The sequence below is a fragment of the Rhopalosiphum maidis genome, chromosome 4, assembly GCF_003676215.2.
Source record: "Rhopalosiphum maidis isolate BTI-1 chromosome 4, ASM367621v3, whole genome shotgun sequence".
Taxonomy (NCBI): domain Eukaryota; kingdom Metazoa; phylum Arthropoda; class Insecta; order Hemiptera; family Aphididae; genus Rhopalosiphum; species Rhopalosiphum maidis.
In genome coordinates, this window is record NC_040880.1 from 49,202,520 (window position 1) to 49,218,865 (window position 16,346).

At 27.5% G+C, this 16,346-nt stretch overlaps 2 protein-coding genes across 3 annotated transcripts; one reads left to right on the forward strand and one right to left on the reverse strand.

Annotated features, from left to right (window-relative positions):
• The first annotated feature begins 6,540 nt into the window (after positions 1-6,540).
• Positions 6,541-9,500, forward strand: LOC113555593 (E3 ubiquitin-protein ligase rnf168-like). The gene is made up of 9 exons (XM_026960041.1): positions 6,541-6,828; positions 6,958-7,258; positions 8,086-8,225; positions 8,302-8,394; positions 8,459-8,536; positions 8,601-8,645; positions 8,718-8,757; positions 8,818-8,940; positions 9,004-9,500. The coding sequence occupies exons 1-9, from the start codon at positions 6,799-6,801 to the stop codon at positions 9,369-9,371; spliced, it is 1,218 nt and encodes a 405-aa protein (XP_026815842.1). The 5' UTR covers positions 6,541-6,798; the 3' UTR covers positions 9,372-9,500.
• A 78-nt stretch (positions 9,501-9,578) lies between these two features.
• Positions 9,579-16,262, reverse strand: LOC113555592 (FAS-associated factor 1). Of its 2 annotated transcripts, none has more exons than XM_026960040.1 (14): positions 15,784-16,262; positions 15,620-15,688; positions 15,327-15,540; positions 14,702-14,885; positions 14,332-14,629; positions 13,358-13,553; positions 13,059-13,204; positions 12,760-12,914; positions 12,565-12,701; positions 12,331-12,493; positions 11,208-11,304; positions 11,015-11,146; positions 9,844-9,921; positions 9,579-9,771 (listed from the first exon to the last, which is right to left on the reverse strand). In XM_026960040.1, exons 1-14 carry the CDS (start codon positions 15,817-15,819, stop codon positions 9,691-9,693), a joined length of 1,986 nt encoding a protein of 661 aa, XP_026815841.1. In that variant the 5' UTR covers positions 15,820-16,262; the 3' UTR covers positions 9,579-9,690. The 2 variants fall into 2 exon arrangements, with proteins under 2 accessions (XP_026815841.1, XP_026815840.1); XM_026960039.1 differs by having other exon boundaries at positions 13,358-13,556; positions 15,784-16,260.
• Between the last annotated feature and the right edge of the window lie 84 nt (positions 16,263-16,346).

Genomic DNA, 16,346 nt, shown 5'->3' on the forward strand with positions numbered 1-16,346 from the left:
TGTACAGTTTATAATTGAATATGTTTAGGTATAACACTTAATTTATTTTTGGTAAATGGTTCTAAGTTTAAATCAAGCCTATTTAAAATATCTAAATAAAAAATACATTTTTAATGGGTTCGTAAATTAATTTTCTTGTCAAATTCAATAAATCCACACTAATATACACTATATAAGACTATAGAATGTGGATTATAATAGTATAAATTAATAATTATACAATATACCATATGGATATAGTCTACATACAGTGGCGGATTTTTCGGCCCCTCTCCCATTAATCCCATTGGCATAAGTTAAATACACATATTTATGTGTATTTTTTAATTACTGAACCATTTAAGATTTGCGTTTTGGACTATGGACCAAAATTAAATCCTGGATCCGCCACTGTCGACTACATATATGTCGATATAGTTAAAGTTGTTACGAACATTCTATTGTGTATTATTGTATATATTAAATACTAAAATATATAATGTCTTAATCTATTATACTAGAATTATTAATAAATAACAATCGCTAATTTTTCTGATTATTAACACTTTTAATCTATAGTTATTTAATAATGAATATCGAATAAAAACTGGGGCAGAATATTCCTTTTGACTATATATTTGGCATTATTTACCATGTGGCATATAATATATTAGATTATTAGGAAACACAATTGTATGCAGTTATAGTTTATTTGCATATAAAACGGAAAATAAATATATTTGTGCTATGTATTTACTTTTTATGTTAAACTGGTAGTAACTAAATATAAAATATCGATTTCACGTAAATTAGTGCTAACCCTGACCTTTGGATAACAAGTATACATTATTATTATAATTCATAAACGTTATTATTACGTTGTTATTATAATTACATAAGCCTATATAATCTACAAAACATATTATGCAATGTTGAATTTATATTTTAATATAAAATAATTCTTCTTGCACTCTCATCTGGTATCAGCGTCTTATTAAGTTTATCAGAAATAATACATTTTAAGTAGCTAATTACTGAGGTACACCGTGTATAGTATCGTATACTAGTATACATGTATATCATAATATCATACAATTATAGTGATTCCTATAAACCAGCTTGGATTTATGATTATCAGAGAATGTAATTGTTCGATATTTAGAGTATCACTACATAGTTTTTGACTGCTAATATAGAACCTTTCCACTTCTCAATAAATTCTTCAAACAAATAATAAAATATATTTTCTGTTAATTAGTTCTTAAAATTATACTAGTATAGATTAATTCAAGTTGTTATAGCATTTTAAAAATTGTTAAAATAAATTGTATTATATACTATAATTATGGAATATTTGTTGTTTTGTGTTAACACATTTAAGATGGGTCTCCTAATTATTATTTATGGTTATACAATGTATATATTATAATTAATTTTCCTTTACGAACTACTTATTGCACTCTGATCGGTCACAGTGTTTTAACCAAAATATTTATAACCTTTCCTCTCCCTGAGTATTGGTGTATTAGGATTTAGGAACGCTAATACTGCAGCCATAATAAAAATTAAGATGTCATTAATAATTATTAAAAGAGATTCAGAAGATTAATTTAATAAAAAATAATATTTTGTTAATACATATTGTATATTACATGTTTTACTAGAGGTATTTATTTATATTTTATAAGTAATATTCATAGTACCTCTGGCTATGTAATCAAGCATTAAGCAAGATATGTCATTATTTCAACTATAACTTACGAGTTAATCACCGACCATCATATTGTGTTACATCAATTATACTGACATAAACAAATAGATACTAATATAATATAATATCTTGTCGACTATTATAATTTAAATGATTTCATCATCATTGCTCACCATGCTAATATACTATATAATATAGTTGTGGACTCCGAGAGATATAATTAGTGTATAACAGGCAACGGACATTCGCATTAACAGCACGTCAGCATGCTTTTGCTTTTGGCATAATATCCAATACCTTTAGTAGTAATATAAATAACTAAAAGTTAAAACTGATATCAAATTTAAAATAATTAGCACCCTAGGCAAGCATTTTTTCTGTAATAACCGTAATAATAATCCTAAATTATTATTAAGGGCAAACAGGATATCTATGATGTCTTACGAAATACAAATAATGAACTATGAAGTAATTACGTTAAAAACTTAGCTTGCGAGACGGGAACAGGAGGGGTCGATCGGATCCGCCCCTGATTCAAATCGGTTGGTTTGTTTAGTAATTGCAGAAGTTGTTGTTTACGTACACGTTGTATCTATAGTACGTTGGAGTCTATGAATATTAGGTATAACTGTATAAGTTATCCAGTAACCGCACATTCTACAGGATTAAAGATAATGCTGTAGCTATGCTATATACAATGAGAACTTGCATCAATGTTATTAGTAGCTATTTCTTTTAGAATAAATGTAGTGCTTTTTTAACATTAGTGTTTCGGGTGTCTGTTGAATTCGAAATGTGGTTATTGTCGATATATTTTTTAATATTTCTCCGTCATTTATATATATAAACGCGTCCACGACATTTTTTTTTTGAATATTGGCTACATTTCCATATTGACTTAACATCACTTTCTATTTCTTTTACGAAAATGTAAACATTGAATGGAAGCATATATACTTTTCTCTTTTAGTCTTTAACATTTAAATAGCCATGGCCCATAATTTCACAGAAAAGGTGAAACGTACCAACAAGGAAACGACGACCCGGCAATATAAAGTTTGTCGATTTTCGACCAACTGCATGACTGCATAAGGCATAAACTGGCCAATAGTAACATTGTGATCGTTAATTGTAGGTACACTTTTATACGTAATACCTCAAAGCCACAGATAAGTAACAATAATTACGATAGCGATTTATAATCAATGATAGTAATGTAACGTACTAACGCGACATTCTATGTTTTTCAGGCTATAGTTGATTTAATGTATATAATATTATAATATATATGTGTATATGTATATTACATATATGAATATACGATTTAGGTATTATGAGATGACCACAGTGAATTAACGCGCGATGAATTCATATGCTATAACTATACCATGAACTAATATAAATAAAGGCTTACAGTCTCCGCTCAGATACGTTTTTTGTATGCAATGATATCTCAATTGAATTACAAAATTAATACATTCAATACAGTGACATACTTGACTACTTAACACTTATTAATGCACGTCGGAGAGGTGCTCGTCTATTTATTTATGGTTCTATACTTATTAATAAAGTATAAAATATTTACCTATACAAAAAATTGAGAAGAATGCTTTTATTGCAGGCAATTAAATTACTTAATAGTTATTAATTACATTACAAATTACATTTACATTGTTCTTGAATTACTATTTACTTTATAACGCAAATGGTACCGCACTACTGTAGGCACATTAGGTGTAAATTATGATGAGCGTGTTAAATTTTAATTCAATCATATAGGTATCATTATAATTTTAAGATGGTTCCGTTTTACATAAATAGACTATAGACATATATGTATAGTTATAAAGTTATTTATTTTACTTTATTTAAGTATTACAGTAGATTGATTTAATTTTTTCGAAAATATTGCATTTATTTTATTGAAAGCTTTTAAATTTTAATATTCAAATTATTTCTACCTCCACAGAAAATAATTCTTCCACATTTCATTAACTTATTCATTTTATATAACATCCAAAATCTTAATCTGTGAATATTGTTAAAATGATACCATCATAATAAATTATTTTTCTGTATAAAAAATATTGTTAATTTAATGAAATTTATAAAACAACAACGTAGGTACATATTTTAACTTAATATACATTTTGGAATCAATACCTAATATTTCTACTTTCTAGTATTTAGTAATAATCAGGGTGGTTTGCAACAAAAACATAAACAGTATACCAAAAATGTGTTATTTCACACTTTTATGAACATAATTTTATAATATACAATTAATTTTTAAATACCTATACGAACTACAGTATATTATTCTGATTCCAAGGGGAAACAATGTAAAAAAAAAAAAAAATGAAGATGACTTAAATATACGCTGCTGCTGAAGAGGTAAAATGTGGATTTTCTCTAAGGGAAGCAGCTGGAAATCATAATTTAAATTATTTTGTTTTATTAATTTATTTTTAAATACACAAAGTTTGAAAAATTATTTAAGGAGAAATAATTATTTTACGATAAACGTCTATTATCATAAAAATTTGAACTTCTTTTTGTATATAATAGGTTGAAAAATGTATTAAAAAACCTTGTATTAAATTTTTGAGAATATCTTCTCAGAGAATAATTTTTAATCGACAATTAAATATCGTGCTTTTTACAGACAAAAAAAAAATTAAATTTACAATGTCTAATAAATTAAGTTTCATTATCGAAATATGTCAGTGTCACCTGTTGATGGTCGTTTCCTTGAATTTTTTACTATACGTAATTTTAAGGAGTAATGAGTGATGTGAGTTTTTCAAAACTAAGTTTGCATATAAATAAGTATGTTTTGCGATATATTTGTAAATAATATTTGATTTTCATAATTTTTACTAAGTGCGGTAAAAACGTAATTTTTAGGACTTTATGTAACTTTGATTTCGTGGGTGCGAGGATAAGAGTTCGCGTGAATTTCTAAAATAATTTTTTATGTTTATGTGGATCACGTATGCTTTATATTTTGTGTTCAAAAATAATAATTATTATTGTACCTCCCGCAATAACCAGTGACAGTGACCACCATCTGAATTCAATCGTGTAGGTATTATATCTACCATTCTACCAGTTACACAGCCTTGCGAGATGATATACATGAATATGATACGTATGAATGTGTGTGTCTGAAATGGACTTTGCATCGTATATATCCTGGTGTTCATTACGTCGTATCTTTTCATCGCTGTAACAACAATTGCCTATATAGTATAGGTACAGTTGGCCTTGTTCAGTTTGCCGCGGGCGTACTGATGCATCTTTTAAAATGCTTTCAACTTCAAATTTATTCTCCTATGAAACGTCGTGCTCAAGACCACCTCGTTATGACTATTGTTGTCGAATTTCCGAAATTGGCAATAGGTAACAATAATATCAAGTTCGCGTGAAACTTAATCTATATACCTAAACGCAATGATATACAATATTATTACGTACAACATAAATATGACAATTAAAAACTTTTAAAAAACAATTGTACATTTTTCACGGGCCGCGGTGGTTACACACAATTCACACAACTTCCTTTATGTTATATGTAATATATACTGTATTAAAAGTAGTTATATATATTATAATATATGTTGCATCTAATAGGTAGTATAGGGACATAACTGCAGCGCATAAACAACTATATCGTGTCGTCATGATGAAATGAAACTTTTATGTCACAATTTTATTAAATGGAAAATAATACGAACAATTATTATGTTATTAATATAAATAATGTCCTTGTGTTATTATTTCGCACATAATATCTACCTATATTTGTTACAGTCACATAACTGGTAGAATTTTGATGCAAGTGTGTAGTAGCACTAGTACCTAGTGGCTACTGGCTAGTACCTACCGGCTACCAGTTACCTATATGTTGGTATTCCAATATAGTCGACATCATTAAGATTTATTCATTTTTAATTGTTTTATAATTATTTTATCCATACAGCTATTACCCATCATCCGGCAGGTTGATTTTACTATTTCTATACATTCAAGTATATGACGTTATATACCTATATGATATATTGATATATATCATTATAATTTACATAATTTATATCCACCAATAGTATAAAATCATAGTATTATAATAATATTATAGGTAGAATGTAGATATAATGCGGTCATACGGATATAAACCCTCCGCATTTTCATAAATTGAAAAATCCGTTTCGAGTGAGTTTGGAATAGCCATTATTTAAACTTACGTTTGAACTAGACTACTTGATCTTTTTATGTAAGCCCATAGTTTATTTTATAATCAATGGCCCTAGTAACGGATAAAGACATTTTTGTTCATTTCATCACGGACAGGCACGTACCCGGGGGGTGTTTTGGGTGTTTAAACACCCCCCGAAATACTTGGGTTTTTGTATGGTTATTTACTTATTCAATTTTAATGTTAATTTTTTTTATCAATGTTTGTATTTAAAAAATGTATTTTAAGTATAGGTACCTAATTTTCATAAAAATTGTTTGTATATTTATTAAAAAAAAGTTCTACTTTTCAATAACTGATTTTCAAGACCAACCCCCAAAATTTTTTTCTGCGTACTTCCCTGATCATGCACAATACATTATATTATAGTTCATAACATGACTTATATTACGTATAGTATCTTTTTTATTGTTTTTAAATAATTTGTAAAAAAGGCATACCTACCAATTACTATTTTTTTTTTTTTTTGGAATTGTATATACTTTTTCTCATTTATTTATCCTGGCAACACTGTTTTTAATTCCTTCGCCAGCATGCTTGTGGCGGAAACCACCTACTAAGATAAGGCAATTGTATGTGATATTGAAAACAACGGCTACAGCTAAAGTTTAACCGCCTATTTTTTTAATAGATACTGAGACTGGAATATGAATAATTGTGTTCACTGTTCACTACGAATTTTTATTATCTGACGGGTTTTGTGCCACTAAATTAGCAGTTACTGGTTTTATTTTGTTTTATTCTTCTTGATTATTAATTTTAAGCCAGAGCGATTAACTTACTATGATGTTATGAGAAATCAATTTAACGATCTATCACCAGTATACATTTATGATTTAATTGTAAAATGAAAACAAAAAATCAAACAATGAATTCCGTAAGTAATAAAAGAGAGAACCTTTTAAATTGTTTTTATTTAAATCATTATTTTTATTGGGAAAATATATAGTAATAAATACAATTAGGTATTAGTACAATTTAATTAAAGTAATTTGTCATTTTTCAGAAAAAAGTACAAAATAAATTAGATCTCGAAGAAGTATTTTGTATAGCATGCAGGTGTATTTATTTACAACCAGTTACAATGCCATGTGGTCATACACTCTGTTTAGAATGTTTCAAAAGTATGGTGAATTTAACAGCATACCAGTGTCCATTGTGCCGCAAGCGTATTAGTAATTGGCTTCGAAAATTCAAAAATGATTGGGATGCCATGCTTAATGTGAACCTTTGGGAAGCTATACAACAGCAGTACCCAATAGAAGTACAGAAGAGGTTAAATGATGAAGATGATGGGCTTGAAGAACGTAATTATTAATAATTTTTGTTTAATACATATCTAGTAAATGTCCAGTTTTCACAATCTTTTCTATCAGTGGCATATTTACATCTTATTTTTTTTGGGGGAGGGTGGTAAAAAGTTTATTATACTTATTATATATTTTAATTATTTTTCTAACATATCTACGTACAATATTATGCATTATACTTAATAACTCATTAGGCTTTTTAGCTAGTTGGGGAGCTACATATTGTGAGGGAGTTGGGGGTTAATTCACTGATGGTAACTAAAAATCAAGTCATTTCTGTGGAAGAAGGGATTTATATTGCATGCCAAACTATCTTGCCACACCATATCCAATACTTCAAAGTTATGGAACCTTACCACTTGGAGCTGTGAGACAAGTATAAAATAGGAAATCCACTGAAACTGGTAAGAGAAAGGATCTTAAAGGCATGAACTGTCCCAACTCAATAAGGTCTTTGGGCCCAAGAAAACAAAAGTGAGAGAGGCATTTATTTGTTCTTCTATGGTCTGTAAATAACACATATTGTTAATAAATGATAGGCGAAAGTCATAAAAGCTCAGGAGTACTATATTCTTCATAACTTAAAAGTAGATTCATACGAATAAAATTAGGTAACTGAAAAATAGAATGCACTTGAGTACTTTGTAATCTAAACACTAATAAATAGAAAAATGTGATATAAATAGCTAGATATAGCTTGAATCAAATTTTTTTATCATTTCTAATAAACTTTGAAATATAAAGTGACTAATTAATAAAACAAAATAGGTTAGGTATATAAAATAGACTAATTAACAGCATTGTATAAATGTATTTATGTTTAGGCATTACAAACCATGACTTTAGTCGAATTGAACTCAAAGAAGGAGAAATAAAAAAAGAATTTGATGACATGGAAATGAATATTTTTAAAGAACAAGAAAAAAAAGAGCTGCAAAGTTTGGAGATTGCTAAAAAATTACAAGTACATTAAATAGATAATTTAATTTATCATTTTTAATACTTGTCATGTTTTAAATTCATTTTTTTCCTATTAAAAGGAAGAAGAAAATGTTAAGATTCAAAAACAAATATCTTTGAATGAAGAATTAACACGTGAAGATTCTTTACTTGCAACGTCAATTCAAGAAAATGTGAGAATCTAATTTTTTTTTATATTATTCTTGTCATACAAATACAAATTAATATTATTGATAGATAATGAAAGAACTTCATCAAGAAGAAATAGTTTTAATACAATCAGATTTGGATTTGGCCACAAAATTACATGATGAGGTGAGCATATAGATATATATAAAAAATAATATTATAATAAAAAACCAATGATTTTATGTTAAAGATATCGACTGAAACAAAAATGTGTATAAATAATTTAGCTTCTAAAGTGAGTGAAATATTTTTAATTTTATTACTTGTATGATTATAAAATAGAAATTGACTTAATTTTTTTTTCTAGAAAAATCAAAAGAAAAAAGGACCTCTGGATAAAATATTTTGTAAGATGTTTAATAGCTGTACATTGTTAGCTTAGTTTAATATATTTTATATCTGTTTAGCAAAGAAAACTGAGAATAATTCTAAGATACAATGGAATAGTATACAAAATTGTAGTTTATCTAGCACTAACTCTTCATCCAGTACATTAATCTCAAATCAATCTTCTAATGCATCATTTTCAAGTAAGATAATTTAAAAAAGTATGTTTAAGTATTGTCTGGTAATATGATAAAATTATTTTTTAGGTTTTCCTTCAGATCCATGTACAAGTTCTTCAACTACAGATGTATCTGAAATATTTGAAGATGAAAATTTGGATACTTGTATTTGTGGACGTTTGCAAGATAATTTGACTACAAATAATCCTTGTGCATTTTGTACAGCTCAAATAGCATTGTTGAACAAATTGTGGACTCAACAACAAAATGATTTTTTGATGGCTAAAGATTTAGAGAAAAAATTACATATGAATAACTTTGAAGATTATAATTTGAGGAAAAGATCAAATTCAACTGTTGGTCTTGGGCATAAGAAAAAAAGAAAACTGTCTAAAGGACAGTTAACATTGAAACAAGTATTAAAGGACAATAGCAACACAACATTTTGTAAATAGTATGAATTGTTTTTAAAGAAATATATTAACTAGGTATTAGGTATATAATTTAGAAAAAATAATTAAAGACATTGAAGATTTAAATACTTATAAATAGATTTTGTAATAAAGAGAAGAATTTTGTCAACATTTAGTTTTTTTTTACTCTTACCAAATTTAAATAAAACATAACACTTGATAAATTTTAATTTTAAATGAAAAGCTATGTAGCATACAATTATAATTTTTAATAATAAAAACAATATTCTATTTATTTTTGATAAAAAAAAAAACCTTATTTGTGATAAATTTATACATTCGTGTATTTACATACAGAGACTTATCGTTCTTCCAGGGTTAATGTTTCTTGTGGATACAAATTTAGTTCTTTCATGGTTTGAGTAACACCTAATGTTGTTAACTATAAAAACCATAAAATTGATTATTTAATAATGATATAAATAATAAAAAAAGTATAATTATTTTTACTTACATCTCTTCTAGGCCAACTAGAAATTACTTTAAACTCTTCTTGACTGAAGCCATTTATATATAAATAGTCAAACAATACCTAAAATATTAACTTGTTATTAAAAGCTTTAACTCATATTATTTAATTTTTTCATAAGGCCTTTCTTGGATTTTAAAAGATTGGTTGAATTCAGTCTTACAAAATGAAAAATCAGCCAAAAGAAAGGCATTGAGAATTAAATGGTGAATTAACACACAGTAGTGAAGGATTCAAATAAATTACTGTACACTGTGTGTTATATTTTAAAGGTAACGGGAATTAAATGAATGGATGATTTTGAATTTGATCCAGAATTTTTTTATTGCGTACTCGCAATCTTTCAATGCTCTATCTTAATCATACATTTATAGGTATAATTTATTGATAAATTCCAATGATATTTATAAATTTGATGTAATAATAAATACACCTTGTAGTTTAAATCAAAATAAAATATTATAATACCTATAATTACGAATTACCTAAATTAAAACTTTTAACATCAAAGTTGCTCAGAAAATTAAAGAAATCCAAATCCAGTACCAAAAATAGTAGTTCCTAATTAAGAAATTTTTATTTTACTGTGCATGCGCTGAATAGTTAAAAATTTGAATTTATCAATTACAGGTGTATTTATATATCATATATGCAGTAAAAAAATTCCAAATTAAACTCATAGTAATGCGTTTGAAATATTTTCCGTTACCTTTAAAATTGAACACACGGTATAATACTAACACAGTTTCAATCATCAGGACCACTATATCAAAAATAGTCTATTAATCCCTAGTAGATACATTTAAAATTTAAAATCTCTTTTTAGAAAAAAATCCAACTTTCTCAATTCCAACAATTTTATTCTAGTTTTGGGAAGATTTTTTTTTTTAATATTAAATTAATCTATATGCACACATATTGTGAATAAATAAATTGAGAGAGAAATTATTTTTAACTATACAATAATATTTCAAACTAAAGATGTTACAACAGTTAGATTTAAATAAATGTGTAATTGTTCTCATTTACCAATATTTTAATTTTATACTCAAAATAAATGAATGGACACAATATTTATGTATATTTATAATTTAATAATAAAATAAAATAATATGAAAAAATATTATATATGAACAACATATAATGAATAGTTTACTTGTAAATTATCTGATGCCAGAAACCGTCGTTCTAAAAACTTTCCAAGAGGAAGCCTGAATCTGATTTTAGCAACTTGATCACCAGGTTCTGGTTCTGCTGGAAGAGATGCTACAATACGTTGTCGAATAGCCTAGAAAAAACAAATTTATGTTAATAAATACAATTTTATAAATTTTATATCACAGTAATACCTCTTTTTCTGCAGCAATTTGTCTTTCTTGACTTTCAATTTGAGATCGAATTGCCTTTTCTTCCATTTCTTGCACTCTCTTTGTTTCTTCTTTAGCTCTAAAATGATGTTGATTAGTTTATTAAATAACGTTTTATAACTAGTATTTTAAAAATTGTAAATCAGAACTAAAAACCTACACACCTCAAATTAAAAATATGGTTCAAACCAATAATTATTATTAATAAGTATACCAACTACCAATTACGATTACATTAATAATTAAAAAAATTAAAATTAAGAGGACATTGTTCCCACATATTTTGTCTCTGTCTTACTAACATATAACAATTTCCGTGAAGCAAATTAATTTTATGCTGTTAGTTTTTATACTAAAGTCAATTTACCTATTATCAAACTTAAAAGATAAGAATGTTATCCAAGGCATTTCAGAAACTTTTGTTGATATTTTTATTCTAAGATGAGTTTAGCTGTAAAGAATATTACACCTTTAAAATGTTCTTAACACACTGTATTAAATTTATAATATTAATAAAAATCTCATGAGATGTTCAAGATAATTACCTTAACTTTAAGTTTTATAACAGGTAAAGTGACTAATATTAAAACTAACAGCATAAAAATAGATTTTGTTGAACACAAATTTTCTGTCACACATAAGACAAAGATAAAACATAAAATGACCTCTTAAAAGGGCACTACACCCACATTTATTGTTTCCATCTTTTAAATGTGTAACATAACAAATTTTAACACAGAAATTAACATTTAGATTTGTTAGTTCAAAAATTAGAGAGAATTGACTTATTATGAAACTTCATATTAAGAAAATTATATGTGTTTGTATGATGGTTTTTTATGATAGTTCAATTTTTTGGAGAATTCAGCATACATAAAATAATGTATTTAAAAATGTCCACAACTCCCTCATAAATTGAACTATTTTAAACAACCAACATACAAATAAAGATAATTTTCTTACCGTCAAGTTTCTAAATAAGTTGATTCACTCTAATTTTTAAACTACTAAAATGAAATGTGAATTAGTAAATTTGCTGTTATACGCTTAAGAAACATAGACAATAAATGCAGGTGTAGTGTTCTCTTAAGCTGTTGAAATATACCGATCAATAGCCAATGATTGTTGATAGGCTTCATCTTGTTCTACTTTAATCATTTCTCGCATATTACGTTCCCCTTCTTCTTTAATTTCCACTTGCTGTTGTATAGCAAACATTTCTTGAGCATTTATAAGGCTCGATAGTAATTCACTTATATTGCAATCTCCTGTAAAATTTATAATAGGCATTTAGTAATTCAAATTAAAAATTACAGAATGAACTTTAATGAAGTATTACCATTTATAACTGATAATATTTCTGTATTTGACCGATTGCGCGTAAATAACACTAAAGCTGGAAGCCTGTTGATATCAATAGCTCTCAAAGTTATTTCAGCCATTGCACCCAATGATAGAGAGGCTGATTGCAATATTCTAAAAAAATATATAAAAATTGTATTTATAATACAATTTTAAATTTATTACTAGTTACCTATTTCTGTTAGACGGGTGTGTCATGTCCCATCCCCATACTAAAAAATTTGTATTGAGGTACTGTACAACTGATTCAAAACATAATAGTTGTGTGCAAAATACATTTGACAACACACTGCGATCATGGTGCAAGTATACAGCTAATAAACGTTTCTAAAATAAATACATTCAAAATTATTGATTTTAGTTTTTATATCTTAATAGAAATAAAAGCTATTTTATACAGTAAAATATAATTTGTTGGTAATTGATTATATAATAAATTTCAAGTCCTTATATCATGTTAATAATACTTACATCTCTGGCAGGTTTAAAACATGCAATTTTGATAGCTTGATCCAACGTTCCCAAAAAAAACTGAGGTCTCATATCACCATAACGATTTTGAAATTCATCAATGAACTGAATGACACCAGCAAGTTCATCTTCAGTATCTTCAGCAACTAAATAATTTATAATCCAATTAATTACTGAGAATAAAACATATTATACAGCAAAAAAGTTTGTGATATTTTGAATTTTTTCTTTTAATCGATATTATATTAATAATAATATAAAATGTACCTGGCATGTATAGCTCTTTTGATCAAACTTACTTAATGGACGGATCCGAGTAGGTGCCTCAGTGTCCATGAACATAGTATCAACATCATCATCGTCGTCGTCAATACCACTTAATGATTCTGCTGCATCCTCAAATGGATCTTCTTCTGAAGATGATGACGATGTGGATGAAGAAGAAGTAGATGATGAAGGCATTGGAGAATCACTTGTTTCCATATCCACAACAGACTGCTTCAATAAATTTTTTTATTAATAATTTATTCAAAATGATCGATCAAAATACTATAGTAGTCATTAGTTAACTTGATATAGTGGTGCTATTACGTCTAACACTAACAAATAGTAGTATCATCTAAATAGTTAGCTGTACTCTGTATAACGAGAGAACACGTCACAAACCAACCAAAATCAGTTATTCTGCGCATTCCCCACTGATACCCAGTCATAAGTGAACCAATTTTGATAGAATGGTGATGCACAGAATCGGTGTGTTCTCGCACTGGATAGACTATAAGTAATTTTAAGACAACTATTCTAGCATGTTTACTTATCAAGAAATACATATTTTATAGGATACCAATAATCAATCACTCTAAAAAGTTTTTATTAGACAATTTAAGCAAGTTAAAAGTAATTAAATAAATTAACTATTGATCATGTTTTTTTTTAAAATCTAGTATATTTTATGAGGTTATGTCCAGAGTAAAAAGGTGATGACATTTTAACAGTGGCACAATGACTCAAACAGTTTGTATAATATGAATAACCAAGTCAGTAATTTTTGATTGATTTGAAATTTATTTATTTTGTTAATTTTGTAGTTCATGTACACCAAATAAATGAGATTGTTTATTAAAATTTTAAGAGAAATAAAATCAACATCATAAATTATTATTATAAAAAATTAATGGTAAGTCAATACATTTTTAATAGGTTTTTGTAGGGGGCCATAGTAGGTACCATAGTTGATTATAAGTTACATAATAATAATAAAAAAAATACTTACATTTAATCTAGTGTTGTATCTTCTTCTGGTATGTTTAAGTATTGAGTTTGATGGCTTCAATTTAAAATCATGCACTGGGTAGTTGATATGAGATTCTTCCAAAGTTGTAGCAGGAGTAACAAAATGCGGCCAACCTAACCATTGTTGATTACTTATAGGCAATTTAGTCAAGTTAGCAACAACTTCTTTCACTTGTGCAACAGTCTGATCAGACGAAAATGACAATTTATAAACTTGATATTCACTTGAAGTTGTAGCCTCCATTGTTATATTTAGAGTGAACATTCGCAAATTAGCTCTTTTAAAAAGTAGTAAAAGAAATATAAAATTAACTAGATAATATAATCAAAATATTTAATAAATATCATACCTTCCATTTAGCTCTTGATTTAAATCTTCATCGCCACTATTAAGATTCAGTTTAAATCTATCTGGAAGGTTAAGTTTAGAAAGTGTATCTTTATTTGAAGGATGTTGATTATTTGGCCACCCATTAAAATTTTGTAGGCAACATGGTATGTTAGTTTCAGCATAAACCATTGTTTTTAAATCATCTAAAATAAAAAGAATACTTATTAAGTAGATAAAATTGTTTAATATGTAATATTTCAAACATGATATAATTTAATTTAAAAAATCTTAAGTTGTACAAATTAAAGAACTTAATTAATTAGAGTATAGAGTAAAATTAAAAATACAAGGAATAAGGTATTATATTTTGTTAAAGTAGAGAACTAATAATAGTATTAACTAACTGTTTATCTACAACTTTTATAAATGGAAGTTTAAAAAAAATAAAGCAAATAATCTTTAAATTATAATATTAGAATTAAAAATTTAGCAACAATTTTATAAGTTTTTTCAATTTATTATTATTATTATTTTTGACATTAGTTTACCTAAAAATACCTATAAAAAATTTATAAACATTAATTTTATTACAAAGTAATAAATAAATGTATTTAAAAAATGAAAATAAATTATTAGGAAATTACCAATTGTTGAACTATCGTTGACTTTTATTGTGGCAATTATATGGCCATTTTGTTCAATTTCAATAGTAATTAAACGATGAGTTTGGTTTGATGTTGACGCAATCATACCCCTGAAATCATCTGCAACCATTACAGTTGGTGCATTTAGTTGAGTACTGCGTCCTTCGGACGGCAAGTGTTGGGTGTGCTTAGGCGTGACATGTTGGACAGCAGCCTGAAAAGTAATAGATTTTCAGATGATTCAGCTAAGCTAATACAAATATCACGTTTTGATAGAAAGCTCGTGTAATTACCAGTAAGTCCCAATCAAAATTCGACAAGTGCATCAATGCTTCGCCAGCGTTATCGATACCGGTGATGGCCTATAGTATAATAAGACAACAATATTAGAAGGAGGTCGACGGGAGTTCTTTGTCCCCCACGAACCAGAATATATCATTATTAATATTAATATTACCTGAAAATCAGCTATAATGCCGTTTTTGTCGTCCATGTTGCAAGACAGTAGGAGTGGTGTCGATAAAATGAAAAAAATCACCAGATGGATCAGTTGGACATGACGATTATTACTGTGGCTGGTACCTACTGCTAAGTGATGGGCACCTTGTCACCAGACGAATCTACTTGCGCAAACAAAATTGGGACGTTAATATCACTTGTGCGATAAGCGGACGAAACAACAATATGTGACGGTGAAACGCGCTGCGAATTGTAGCAGTTTACACTCTACGGCGATGTTATTATTAGTTTCAAATTAATACACTTCGAACGTTTCGACTACCAGTGTACACAGTGCTTTGTATCGATATTCGGCAGAGACTAGTGTTAGAATTGTGGGGCTGCAGCGCGCACACACGACACACAACGGGAACGTCGGGAACAACGGCGCAAGTCAGCTGTTTAACGGTGGCCGTGCGGGACCTCCACCATCAAACCATCAACCATGACTTGTCACTATGTAGCAATATAAAGATTATACAGTGATTGTACTTTGTGTACTTTACTGACGTGGTGGGTGAG

Excerpts from the sequence above, each read along its gene's own strand:
- LOC113555593 (XM_026960041.1), top strand. The coding sequence starts at position 6,799 with ATGAAAACAAAAAATCAAACAATGAATTCC. Across the intron at positions 6,829-6,957 it reads AAAATCAAACAATGAATTCC|AAAAAAGTACAAAATAAATT; the intron begins GTAAGTAATAAA and ends GTCATTTTTCAG. Across the intron at positions 8,646-8,717 it reads TAAATAATTTAGCTTCTAAA|AAAAATCAAAAGAAAAAAGG; the intron begins GTGAGTGAAATA and ends TTTTTTTTCTAG.
- LOC113555592 (XM_026960039.1), bottom strand. The coding sequence starts at position 15,819 with ATGGACGACAAAAACGGCATTATAGCTGATTTTCAG. Across the intron at positions 12,702-12,759 it reads CACCCGTCTAACAGAAATAG|AATATTGCAATCAGCCTCTC; the intron begins GTAACTAGTAAT and ends ATATTTTTTTAG. Across the intron at positions 12,494-12,564 it reads AATATTATCAGTTATAAATG|GAGATTGCAATATAAGTGAA; the intron begins GTAATACTTCAT and ends TAAATTTTACAG.